General features: G+C 37.8%; 1 protein-coding gene across 1 annotated transcript in view; it reads left to right on the top strand.

Annotated features, from left to right (window-relative positions):
• The window catches only part of SUCLG2 (succinate-CoA ligase GDP-forming subunit beta), a 109,792-nt gene that overhangs the window by 55,295 nt on the left and 40,383 nt on the right, over nt 1–14,114 (top strand). The window contains exons 5-9 of the mRNA XM_005522007.3: nt 969–1,121; nt 2,085–2,174; nt 4,620–4,716; nt 8,063–8,224; nt 9,626–9,768. Of these exons, the coding sequence (XP_005522064.1) occupies nt 969–1,121; nt 2,085–2,174; nt 4,620–4,716; nt 8,063–8,224; nt 9,626–9,768 (645 nt within the window). The remainder of the gene's footprint in view (nt 1–968; nt 1,122–2,084; nt 2,175–4,619; nt 4,717–8,062; nt 8,225–9,625; nt 9,769–14,114) is intronic.

Raw genomic sequence — 14,114 nt, 5'->3', positions numbered from 1 at the left:
ACTTCAATAGCTACTGTTAAACTATTGCAAAAATGGACAGTTCAGGTGAGGAGGCAGGTACAGTTATTGTAATGCTAAAATGGAAAGGACCTGGTCTTGTTTTTGGGAGGAGGGAAAAAATTGTAGCAAAGAGTTTATATGGGCCAATTTCCAGTGTGGTGCTTGTACATTCCAAACATGGGGTTTGAATCATCTCTCTGTTTTGTGTTGTGGTGTCTGTCAGATACTGGTACAAAAAATGGCTCTGTAGCTTATAGTAATAACGAGAAAGTAGTAGCTCGTTGGGAAAATAAATATCTGTGTTTCTAGATTGTGCCAGTATCTGAAGGACACATACCTGCTTGACTCTCTAAATTGAATATAAAAACCTGGATGGCAGGATTACCTGTAAACCCATTTTCTTAAGAAATACTTGGGCAGGGCAGGAATTCAGTGCAAAGATTAAAAGGGTTGAGTGGCCTTTGGTGAGAATATGGGGAAGAACTTAAGCCTGAGGGTTTGCTGGTGAGGAACAGCACTGCTGGTGAGATGCATCCAAAAGCCAACGTGGCAGTCCTTTTATATGTGTGATCTGCACACTGAGTTCTTTGTGACCCAGGTCTTTCTGGGGAAAAGAATTATTGTCTTGATAATCAAGAATTATCCCAAATTATTGGGATAAAAAGGTAATACAGAGGTCTGCAGTATGGACACAGCAGCAGCTGTTGGAAAAACCCCAACCCCGAGGTGTTCCTGGTTTGCATTGCTCGCTGCATGCCCCAGTGAGAAGAGCAGCATTAGAGAATGGAGAAAAGGTCCTTGGAAGAACCTTGGGAAAAAGGTCACAGGGCTGTGGTACTGCAGTAAGAGCAGTGAAACCAACATTTATTTTCAGGATAGCAAGCATCAAACTGTGGCATTTTAAGGCAAAGCAGAAGGACCAGTCAGAACCATTGATGTTTTCTTCTCTTCCCTCTATCCATTTTTAGGTGATGGTTGCAGAAGCACTGGATATTTTAAGGGAAACATACTTTGCAATTCTGATGGACAGAGCCTGCAATGGACCTGTCATGGTTGGCAGTCCTCAGGGTGGTGTGGACATCGAAGAAGTTGCAGTAACTAGCCCAGAACTTATCTTTAAGGTACTGAAATAATGTTTTGCAATAACGATTTTCCTTGTCAGTTATCCAAAAGAATATCTTTTTCCCCTTTCTTGTTCCATTTTTCCTTCCATGTAAAAAGGAGACAGGAAGAACCGTAAAAATAGAGTTTCATCAAATACAGGATCATACCTGTCATCTAGTAAATGAAGCATATTTAACATCTGATTTTACTAGAATTTTTCAATTAGAAAAAGGCCTTAAATCTGGCTGTTATGTGATATTGTTAAACTTCAGATCTAGAACATTTTATGAGTGAGTTTCACTTTCAGGAGGGCACACAGTTTTTTCACAAGTGGGTTGGTGCCAATATTCTTATTGTTTTTGTGGCTGTTTTTCTCTAATTGACAGAGTTGTTAACTAATTATTTTTTTGTACCTGCAAGACTTTTGCATCTGAAATACAACTGTTGTAATTACTTTCTCAATGATGACTACACTGAAGTATTTTTTAAGTTACTGTGGCAAGATAATGACTAGATAAGCTATTCAGCTGAGAAAATAATTGATACAATCAAGTATAATTATTCAGAAAATTGTAAAAATATTTAATGTGCATTTAAAAATTATATAAACTTCACAGTGTTACTGGGCAGTGACACTCATTGCCTTGAAAATATTCCAGAATATGTCATAAAAATTAACAGACTAAATATTCGTCAATGCCATCTGTACAGTAATTAAAAGTGAAAGCTGGTGTCACATTGTCTTGTCAGTGTGCCACCCTGAAGAATTATATATTTTTTGGAAGGACTGTTTCATAGTCAGTGTGGTAATTATAACATCCCCTATAGGCAGCTGCTATAGCCTCAGTCTGGGGGAGCCTTGGCAAACAGCCAGGCTTTAATTACTAATTTGCACATGTATACTAAGTGTTTTCCTTTTGAAGTTATAAACCTCCATTCAGATTGAATATTTAGTTATATTTACCCATTTACTGTTGCAGGAGGAAATAGATATTTTTGAAGGCGTGAAGGATCATCAGGCATTGCAGATGGCAAAAAATTTGGGCTTCCAAGGATCTTTGCAGCAGCAGGTAACTTGACTCCACTGCCTGGGTTTGGGCTGAAGGCTTTTTAGCCCAGCTCTATGTTAGATGTTTTCCAGGAGGCAGCAAAGGCCAAGTGTCCATTAAATCAGGATCATTTTCACATCCTAAATACTAAATTGCACCAATGTAATTGTCATTAGGCTTTAGCATTCTGAGTAAGTTCCTTATAGTTTTAAACTATAAATTATATACTATAAATTATAAACTATACTAAGTCCTTATAGACTCTAGTGAGAGTCCCTAGTCCTTGGAGCACTCAACGGCAACGTGTTTTTCCACCATTCCTTTGTTTTCCTTGGAATTCCACTGGAGCTCTGTGAATGGCATGGGTAGAGTTGTTTCTGAAAATTTGCTCATAATATAGGGAGAAATAAAAGTGTATCTGGCTTTGTGATTGAAACCTTTTAATTTTTTTTATTCAACTCAAAAACAAAAGGCTACCAGCATATTTTATTTTCAGTATCTCTTTTCTATATGTATATATATTTGGAGTATATATATTTGCCTTTATGCATCACTTTGGAGGGAAGAGAGCTCATTTAAGCTGGCCTGTGTTTTTCTGCAGTATCAAACTGTCATTTTTGTAGAACTCTTTTATTTTTAATTCAGCAGTTTTAATTATTTTCTATCCTAACATGCAATTAACAAATGCATAATGATTAAGTTGATTAACACACATTTGAAGATTTAGCTGTATATCTAATGAGGAGGAATGATTATGTAGAACTTTTCAGCTCTTGAAGAGTTCTGGTACTTAATAATTAACAGCAAATGTGTATGGACTTTGAAACAACACATTTAAATAATGCTGCAGGAATGCATTTCTTTCCTCATGCTGTTAGCTAAAAGGAATTTACTGAAGCATAGGGAAATAGTTTTATCCAGACAAATCCTAGTATTTACTTATATATTCTCTAGTTCTAGGCTGGGATTTTCTGCTTGAAGAGGCTCACTTCTTATAGACCCTGAGAAGAAGAAGTGTTGATATTAAGCTGCCTGATTCAGAGAGGTGCTGAAAGATGGAGGAGCCCTTAATGAAAGTGAAGTGATTCTGGTGCTCTGGTGCAATTGCAGCAGAGGACTGTGGCAACAGCAGCTTTTCAGGTGGCCCAGTGGGGTTCATGGTGGGGCTGCCTCCCCAGAATCACTGCTGAGAGCCTCACCCTGTGCTCTTGGGGTGGTTTGTCAGCCTCAGGGTTTGTGCCTAGGAAGCTGCTGCACATTTACAACTGATTTTTTTTTCAAGTCAGACCCACTGAGAATGCTTCAACTGATAACTCTTGAGCAGGGACTGCTTCTTAAGCAATTTGTGCTGCTTCCCAGCTGTGTCTCTTTGAAGAACCTTATCACAGAGCAGTTTAGGTTGGAAGGGACCTTAAAGCCCATCCAGTTTCAACCACCCTGCCCTGGGCAGGGGCACCTTCCACTAGATCAGGTCAAGCCCCATCCAGCCTAGCCTTGAACATTTCCAGGAATGGGGACTCTACAGCCTCTCTGGGCAAACTGGGATTGGGGTTGAGTCTTTCCAGTTGTAATGTTCTCTTTTGCATAAGTGACCTTGTAGGGGAAAGCTGACTTATGCTTTCTTTACTCTAATTCATTTTACTTATCAGGAGAGGTCCCAAGTATTTTTGGGTTGTGTACTTCAGTTAGCTGATCAGTAATGAGAGGGAAAAAATTGAGTGGTTCTTTATTAGTGCACTTCATCTGCGAACTTATTTCAGCTAATAGGTTCACAATGTGTAATGAACCAAAGGGATTTTTTGATACACATTCATGTTGCTGTTATTAAGTAGTTCCATTAGTAGAAAAATTTTAAAAGAACAAAGCCTTGGAAATTAGTAGTCAGTGGTGGTACTTTCAGCCATGGAATCAGGCATGGAGAGAGGTGGTGAGGAGTAATAGGGAGCAAGCAGGAATATCTTGTAATGAGTAAACAAGCATGCTTCAGACGTAAGTTCTTCAAGAAAATATTTCAAACTGATATAGGAAGGAGAAACAGATATTTTTTCTGAAGTCACCAGAGTGCACAAACTACTTTGTGGTTTCTGACTTTAGACTGATTAACATGAATGCAGCTCAGATCTCAGTGTACCAGAGAATACTTCATTATGCTGGTGCCTAACAGACACTTCCCAAATTAAACTTGTCATAGTAATTGCACTGTCTATTTTGTAGAAAATCTCCAGTTCATGTAGTCTTTAAATGCACATTTACTAAATGTTACACAGTATCATAATGCTACACTATAACAGTGTAAGAAACTATATGAATATGGTTAAAAAACAGAAATAAAAGCAGTAATTATCTAGAATTACTGTGCAATGTAATACATTAAAAATAATTTATAATGGTTTACCTTTTTTTGCCTTGAAAGTATGAACTTTTATTTTTCTGTGTGGTAATTGTAAATCATTTGATCACATTTAGGCAGCAGATCAAATTAAGAAGCTGTATAATCTTTTCTTGAAAATTGATGCCACTCAGGTTGAAGTCAATCCCTTTGGTGAAACTCCAGAAGGGCAAGGTAAGAAGTTGAAGGAAACAAATGAATGCATTATAATTCTTTCTTTATGCAAACTATAAATTAAATTGCATAGGAGGATGTAGCAGTAGCTTTGCATTAATTTCATTTTGTAGTGTAATTTAAACAACATTCATAAATATTCCCTTGGCAGATTTGATATTTCAATACCTTTTGTTGTTCCATCCAAGTACTGGAAGCATTGGCTTCTACATGTTCTGCTTGGTGAGGGACAGCAACATTTTCTGCTCTTCTGCTCGTGTACAAAGTTGGGGTTTTCTTGATTTTGTTTTGTGGGTTTTTTGGGGTTTTTTTGTGTGTGTGTGTGTGGTAATGCTGTTAGAATTACTGAGATTGTATGGAAAGAAACTTGTTCTTTTATGTTTGCGTTCATATGGGTAATTTAAATTTTAAAGTGCATGACTCTGCAGTCTACTAGAGCACAGGACAAATTTCAGCTGAAGCAGACACTTGTCTACACCCTTTGGGAAGAAAAAGGGTCATGGAGCTTCATGCACCATGACTACAGGGCTGAGGAGGTGTAGGGTGAAAGTAAGGAGCTGAATTAGCTTTCACCTCATTATAATGGCTGGTATTCCAGCTGAAACCCTTTTTTCCTTTTGTCATTTTTATCCAAGTAACTTGGACAAAGGTGAAGAGGGGAGGAACTGAAGGTGCCTGTGGGATATTGAAATACTGGCAGGGCTGATCCAGGGGATCACAGTTACCTCCTCATTGTTCCATTTCACTGAAGTGCTGAAGGCTCATTTGGTGGGTACCAAGAGGGGAAATTGGTGTGCAGCTAGAGGCAAGTGAGGGAGAGGAGGGTAAGTAATGACAGGAAATAAAATGTGGTCCTTAAAGATTGGAAAGAACCGTGGTGGCACTCACTTTGCATCCTTGCTGGCATTCTGCAAGGTGGCACTGTGGAAATAAAGATTTGGGTAAGTTAGCAAGTTAGCTCTTCTGGAATGGCTGTGCATCCCCTTAATCTGAGGGATGGTAGGAGTTTTTGTGCTGTTTTATCCAAAGTTTTTCCTCATGTGTTTTGCATCCAGGAAGCTGAGGAGCAGAAACAGAGTGGGTTTCAAGCTGTGAAAGCCATCTTGCTCACAGAAATGCACAGGAGTCTTCCTGTGCTTATTTCTTTTTTGCTAGCAGTTTCTCCATCTGAAATGTCTTAAAGAAGAATAAAGATAAAACAAATGGAAAAACATTTGAGTAGCTTAATGTAGCTTTCCCTAATGATAAAATACAAATCTCTGTATGAAGCCCATTATTCTTGTCAAAGTAATGGATAAGATGGATTTATTTCTTGCTGTGTTTTTTGTTTATCACTTGTGTGGATTTCCATCAGGTTCTTTGTATTTCCTTGTTTAATATCTTAGCAAATTCTTTGTTAACACTAGTGGGTCAAAAGCCTGAAACTTCCCCTTGTTTTTTTTTGTTTGTTTGTTTTTGTTTTGTTTGCTCTCAGTGTAAACTGTTGAATTGGCAGATGACAAAAATCCTACACCACTAACAAAAACAACAGAAGTACTTCATGAATATAAGTGTTGGAGCATTCTTTGATATTTATGTGGAAGAAAAATCCATTTGTATAATCTATCATGCACGTAACAATGTGCTTTTGATAGTGAAAATAGTTTGATAAATATCAATACATGGTCTTCTACTTTGTATAGCATGGCCTTTGTTAAAAATGAATGTTCTTTAGAAATGAGTTTCTATTAATGTGACATGGAGGATGTTGGTGTGTAAGGTAAACCAAGCTCTGAAGCTGCAGTTTTACTATTGCTTTGAGTGGGTTTAGCAATTTAAGCACCTGAAAGCTTGAAGAAGAAAAATTGTCTTATATCATTGCTAAAAAAATACTTAAAGCAGCTCTAATACATTAGAAGCATGTTAGGAACTGCAGATATTTCTGCTTTTGGCACATTCCCACATGATGGTTGACCAGGTAAGATCTGGACTCTTTCAAGAGATTTATTATACACACTCATGATCACTTTCCTGAAACTGCAGTCACTGAAGTGAAATTTGATAGTTTTAATTTAATCTGTTATCAGTTGCAAGTCAAATATTAAAAAATACATTAAAAAAAATCAAAAAACCAAAACAAGAAAACCCAGTGCAAATCAAGATATACAGTTGGAACTCTTCTACTTGTGTAAATGTTTTGTTTGCTGTTTCCTTAGCTATTTTTTCCTAATATAGGAAACTGTATACTAGACACCAAACAAGACTGTGTGTTTTGTCATTTTAATTGATGTTTATCTACAGCAAAGACTAAAATTGTCCTCTTAATTGTCATTGACCTCCAGATGTGTGCAATGCTCATGAACACGTGCACATGTACCATGGATGTGTCCCAATGGCAATGTGAATAAAAAAACGCCAGCAGAGAGAAAAACTATTAGATTTTTATGGACACAGCATTTAAAGGCACTTAAATTTGGTTGGTTTGCCTTGAGAAATCAATTATGCTTAAGTCAGTAATTATAATCTGAACATAGTACAAGGGAAATTACTTGCATAGTAATATGATAAGTATATAGTCTTACATTTACTTAGAACATTTTAATCTAATGAGGCATTTGCCTATGCAAACCCATAGAAATAATGAGTCAGAAAATAGGCAAGTAACACTCTACAGGCCTTTCTGTTACTGGTGTGTTTATGTGAGTATTGTGGCAGCTAGCCAGTCCTTTTTATTTAATGTAGTCAGATTCAGAACCTCTTAATTTGTTTTTGCAACCATAGTGGATGTTGATATTGATGAGAAGGTTTGTATTTACTTCCTTAATTTTCTTTATTTAAAAGTAATCTTTTGGTCATTTTTAACACATTTGGCTTCAGGTTTTTTCAGCTCTTTAATGAAGTAATGTTTGTATAGTCAATAACATCAGAAATTCAAAATATGGCTAAGGAAAGCATTTTGTGTTGCTCAACTCTGAATGACTGCATGTTACCACACATGGCTTTGGATTGGTTACCTGTTATATCTGTTATTCTTTCGAAATATGGAAGTTAAAGTCTCCTCTGTCATTTTCTACTTGTCCAAATCACAGAAACTGCCCTCATGGCATACAGGAACTTTGTAGCACACACAGAAGATCTTCCTGTGTGGTGTGGAGATCTTGCTGTGCCTTTTCTCAATAGAGGATTTATGGAAAACCTGTTCTTTTCTACTGGACCCAGTGCTAGAACTTCAGCTGCTCCTGTGTTGGAGGCAGCATCATTCCCAAAATCAACCTCCCCAACGCTGCTGGAGTAGCTGTAATATTTCAGAAGCTCTGGCTGACTGTAAACTCTAAATGCTTGGGTGTTGTTTTATTTTCTCCTCCAGTTGTTTGCTTCGATGCCAAGATAAACTTTGATGACAACGCAGAATTTAGGCAAAAAGAAATATTTGCCATGGATGACAAGTCTGAAAATGAGCCCATAGAGAATGAAGCTGCCAAATATGACTTAAAATATATAGGACTGGATGGAAACATTGCTTGCTTTGGTAAGAACAAATACATCCAAAAGACATTTGAAAACGAATTTACACTTGTTAGTGTATAAACTTTGTTTACATCTAACATTCACCCTTGACAGAATTTCAGTCTGTTTTACTGAGTATTTCTGCAGTTTTGTCTGTCCTTCCATAAGTTCTTGCAGGAATGAAACTAGAATTGTGTGGAAAATGTGCTGATGGCCAAGCACACAAGCAGGGCAGGAGTGGTGTCAGAGAGAAGGGAGGCTAAACAGCTTCAGTTTCTGAGGTTTTAGCCTGATGAAATTGGTCTTTCCAGTAATTAAAACAAAACAGGAAAAGTCATCAAAACCTAATTATTCACTTTAAAAAATAAGACTGTTTCTTAAAAGACACTTGAAAAGTATGTGTAAATGTTACATTCCCAGCTACAATTGAATATTAAACTCCGTTTCCCTTTAAGGAAAGCTGCTGAAGAATCTGCTTGGAAATGGCAGGTTTTTTATTTTCCTGAAGTTTCTGTGGAACAGAAATTACTCTGCTGTTTAGAAGAGATAAGTAGAAAAATCAGTTGTGCTCTAAATAATTTTCATATTTTACAGATTCTTTTAGCCAATACAACATTTTATTATTAATCTAATTAAATTAGGTTTTTTTTTTTGACTTGGTAAGAAAATGCTCAGCATTTATATTGGCTCAGACATGTATTCTAAACACAAATCTAAAAGATTCTGATAATGTGTTGCAGTTGATTCAGTAAGTGACAGTGAGACTTCAATCTCAATTTAAAAAAACAACTAAAAGATCCCAAAACCCAAATAATAATTGCCAGCATTATGCTATTTTTTAGTGGTCTGTATTCTGAGTGACACAGGAGCCTTTGTCCAATAGGAGCAACATAAAGGGGACATATAATTCTCATCACTTTTCCCAGTTTAGATTTTCCTACCCATAGAAATGCTTCTGGACTAGTGCAAATCCAAAATAAAAAGCAGTTTCAGGAACATCTGAGGTCTGTCCCCAAAACTGAGTTATCTGTGATGCATTAATACAAAGCATCCACTGCCATCAGAGTGGTGGGAGAGGAGCTTGAAGAGTCTATTTCTCCTTCACATCACTATTCCCAGAAGTTTTTATGTCACTTTATTTTAAATAAAATCAGAAGGTTCTGTATTGCCACATTTACTATTCCAGTGCTCATACATGCTTAAAGGAAGGTGCACATCTAAGCCCTAAAAAATTCTAAATGCTGGTGTGTTTGCACCAGATGTTGAATTATTTGTTGCATTGGATATCCTTGAATAGCTACTAGAATTTAGAAATAGCTGTGCAACATTTTGAGCCATATTCTGGGGTTGTGCTGATACATTTTAAGTCTTTTCACCCATTTTATCTGTATGAATTACAAGCACTTGATGTTTGCAATTACAGTCAATGGAGCTGGACTTGCAATGGCAACATGTGATATAATATCCCTGAATGGTGGAAAGCCAGCCAACTTCTTGGATCTGGGTGGAGGTGTGAAAGAAGCACAAGTCTATCAAGCATTCAAGCTGCTGACTGCTGATCCAAAGGTAAAAATGTTGGGTTTGGACTGGGAGCTTCCCTGGGCAGCAATAGGGCTGAGTAGGACCATGAAAAGTGCACAGAAAAACCCAGATGATGGTGAGAACACTGAGGGTGAATTCCTAAAGGGGTGATCTGGGAGGAAAATTAATTCAATATTAACCACTGGACAGACTTTTCAGTTCCTGATCCATACTCAGATTTGCTGGTGAGTTATGGGTGGGAACTTTCTCAAGGCAGTTCAGCAGAGAAATGCAGGTGTACTAATGCTGGGCATTGCAGTGCTGAACTCAGAACATCTCGCTCCTAAAATGGAACTTGTGAGACTTAGATGCTTAAAATATCATTCCTAATAGTGTAGTGCCACAGTAGACTGAGGAGAAAAATGGGAAAATTAAGCAAATAGCTTATTCTAAGGGTTGATTTGTACTCTTTTAAACTCAAGGTTTCTAAAATGCATCTCTGCACTGCAGGATAATCTGTATTTAATTAACATTCACAGGCTGGAATCATAGCCTGGAACATTCTGACACTTCCTTTTGCAGATGGAGCTGCAGTTGCTCTTTTCTTTTTTGAACAAGAGGAGAAGACATTAGTCAGTGTGTACTGAGTGGAAGTTATTTCTAGAGATGTGTGCTGAGGTCATTGGTCCCCTCTGCAGACAGAACTGGAGTATCTGCTGAGAGAATATTGATCAGGCGTGGGCTTTGGAGCTGTGCCAGCTGCCCATCCTGCCAACATGGAGTTATGCTTTTGTGTGTAGCCAGAACTTCATTGCTGCTGATATTTTTACTAATGGAAATCTGTCGGAGGGCTTTGATCATCTTCCCCATCTCCTGCACCTGAGCATCACAGCTGAAGTCCCTATTTCAACATATTGCTTCTTTTTGTGGCTTCATCTCCTTTATCTCACGTTTTCTGTGATTCCAGTCATTTTCCTCATGTTCATTGTGATGTGATTCTATCTTCTAAATGCCACCTTCCTGTGACAATTACATTGTTGTAATTGTATGCTCTGTGCAGCAGTAAGTGACAAAATGTTGTGGCTTTTCAAATAGAGGTGGATATTGTTTGCAGCAAAGTTTCAAGGCAAAATTAGGAAGAAAATTTACAGTACAAAATAAGCACAGGTCAACTTAAGCTCTTTGCAGTTGTAACTCTTCCTGCATATTTTTTAAGCAGCTGGTACCTTGATGTCTCAAGTGTTTGTTGTTTGAGCTGTTTGCTTGAGTTGCTCTGCAGTGCGTGCTTCGTGTGATGATCTGGGTTTGCCTGAGATGTAATTTAGTTCTGAAACTTGTGTTAGTGGTAGAGAAGCAGGTGCAGTAAAGTCTCAGATACACAACTTAGCTGGTGATTATTGCTGTGCAAAGGAGTTTCTACTGTCTGCTGCAGCACAAACAGCAGGTATTAATTTTGGTGATGAAGCTTACTGAGTTTAAACAATTTTAAAACAAAAAGGCATTCTAGTAGCTCTCAGCTATAGAACATCTGTGTGCCCAACATTTGACTTGTAGTTATATCCTTCTATTATACTTTCTGCTTATCTGTTACTGCTTAACTATTTCTAACTGCATACACCAGGGCTAGTGAAGCTCTGCTACTGAGAGAAAGCAAAACAGGAGCATGGAAAGGATTTATGCTGAGGCTGTGCCATTCCTGGCACTGACTGGCTGAAGATGCAGAGGGCAAAACATTTCATGTTTTATTTCATTCTGTTCAGAAAATACAGCAAATGTCTATTATTTCCTCTCCTGATACACCATGTCCATTAGCTCACTCATATAGAATCAGAAAATTGAATGAATGCTCTCTTTTCTTAACTAATGATAGGGTTTCAGTCCTCAGAGTCTTTGTGGCTAATGCAGCATTCACAGGTTGTGCCTGGTCAGTCATGTCCTTGTGGGCTTTGATTCCCACCAGGTTTGATAAGATAAAAATTTTTTCTTGGGAACTTGAGATTCAATTAATTTTTGTAAATGTCCAAATGTCTGGTGACTAAAGAAATAAACAAACAAAAAATTTTTTTCAGGGCTGAAATATTGAGAATTGCTGGTTTTCAGTTGTGCTGGCAGAGATAAGGACATTGCATGAGATGAAATCTTCCAGAAGGAAAGGTTCCACTCACTTTGAAAAAGATCTCTCTCTTTTTTTAGTTGTCTTTAAAATGTTTATTTGTATTAAAGCAAAAAAAAAGGAGAAAACCACCAAAAAGCAAAAAATTACCCCAAACAAACCAAAAAACCACACAACCCCTCCTCCCCCCAGACAAACAAAATAAACAAATCAAGGTTTGCCATGATTTGATTTAGTGAAGCTGAGGATATTGTTTTTTTGAAAAGTGAAGATCTGGGCTGGTTTGCTGCTGGTTTAATCTGTCAGCTGTCAGTATCTGTAATTCTTGGGTGGGGGAAAAATAAGTGTGAGGGTTTTTGTTGCAAAAGGTGATCCACTGGCTTTTGGATGGAAATGCTGTCCCTGGAGCCAGTGACCCTTTTTACACTCTGCTGGTCTTGTTTGCTGTCTGCCATATCCAATACTTCCTAGGTTAGACAGGTCACTGCAATGGCTCTGAATTCCTTTCTATTCACTGTCTAAATTCCAATTGCTTTTTTTCTTTCTTTCTTCTTTTCTTTTCCTTCTTCCTGCCTGTCTTGTTTCTATAAGTTTGTTCTGTGCATCTGCTCTGGCAGAAAATGTACAGTCTTCCCAGTTTTTAGATACTAGCAGGAAGGAGAAAGATGTCTCAGTTCTGGCAGTTCAGGCTGCTGGGAGACACTGAAGGAGCTTCATTTATCCCCTTTGTCCCACAGTGAAGTAGAAGTGGTTGTTTCCTTTGGTATTCCCAAGGTTCTGAGTGGTGCCTGGCTCTCCCCTGCACAAGAGAGGATTTGGGGCTTTTTTTTTTCCAGGCATCTGAGAGAATTCTGAAAGAGGATATCATTAAACCATAACTTTGCAATTCACTTCTTTTCCAGCTGTGTTTGGTGTGAAAGTAATACAGTTTATACATCCTTATTATACAAGACATTTTTATCACCAGTTTATCCTTTTGGCTTCAGGGATTTTTAGTATTAGCTTTCTTAACATTTGCAGTCTGCTATGTGGCAACAGAAGGGATAACATTATACTAAGAGGAAAAATTTGGGATATTCTTTTCTTAGATTTCAGAAATAAAAATAAAGTTGTCATGTATAATGTATTTGGTCTTTATTTCGGGTAAGTAATTTAAGATTGAGTGAGCTAGTTCAGTTCAGACCATTCAAAACAGCTCCAAACATTCAGGCAGACTGGGGTGTACTAACTATATTTGTGTGTTTCTGGACTGTTTGCTCTCACTCTGAAACTTTAAACAATGACCTGGTCTGAGGGGAATGTTTTAAAGATAGAAAACTTCCAAATGCCACATTCTGTGATGGGGAACTTCCTCATGGTTAAAGAGGCTGGCTGTGGACAGTGTTGCATTTAACTGATTGTCAGCAGTGGATTTCTCAGTGTTACAATAATGCAAACCCATAAGTCAGTAGGAACAGATAACCTTCCCTATCACACGTGCAGCCTAAGTCAGTGTGCATAGAATTTTGGAGAAAAAAGGGAAATGTAAATAAGATTCAGTAGCGGACATAAAAGAGAGTGTTAGCACTGAATTTGTTTAAATTGTCAGATTTCATGTCATTTCAGGTCATGTAGAGGAGACTCATTAGGAACCTTTTTGCTTTCTCATTCACGTGTCATGCACCCTTTACACACTTCATTACCCAGCTCTTCTTTACACAGCATGAAAATTGTTCACACCTTGTGTGTTTCTCTGCTTCACACAAGAGGGTGAAGCATCATATGCTGCTTTGAGTACTCTCAAGTGCTGTAGCTGAAGAGCTGCTCCAGTGCACATTATCTGTGTGCTGCCTGCTCTGTTCCACAAGTGGTAGCTGCTAGTGCACTGCTCACACTCTGCATGGCCCTTATAGGGTATCTCAAAAGGGTGACACTTAAATTTAGTGAATACTTCTGGAAGTCGAGGCTCTGACTGCTGTTTTTACCCCTCTGTGTGACCTGTGGGTTACTCATCTACCATCTACAGACACTGATCAAAAGTTAAATAGTTTGTTAAAGAAGTTAAATGCTATGAAAAGTATAAAAATTACCACTGTTCCTTCACTGCTTACTACAGAGCCCTCTCTTCCTGGCAGTTTAGTTCTCAGCACTGGTTTTGTACAAGTGCAATATTAAATTTTTAAAAAGAAAATCATAGTCAATATACCTTGTTATATTTTTTTGCTAGAAATTTTGACATTTCTGTAGGATGTTAATCAATCATTGAAAAATTCCACATAGTTTTTGGAAGCTGGATCTT

The sequence above is a fragment of the Pseudopodoces humilis genome, chromosome 13 (assembly GCF_049639895.1).
Source record: "Pseudopodoces humilis isolate 2021_Gansu_Grassland_sample_001 chromosome 13, ASM4963989v1, whole genome shotgun sequence".
Taxonomy (NCBI): Eukaryota; Metazoa; Chordata; class Aves; order Passeriformes; family Paridae; genus Pseudopodoces; species Pseudopodoces humilis.
The sequence above is the reverse complement of the archived record's forward strand: the minus strand, read 5'-3'. Positions and strand labels throughout refer to the sequence as shown.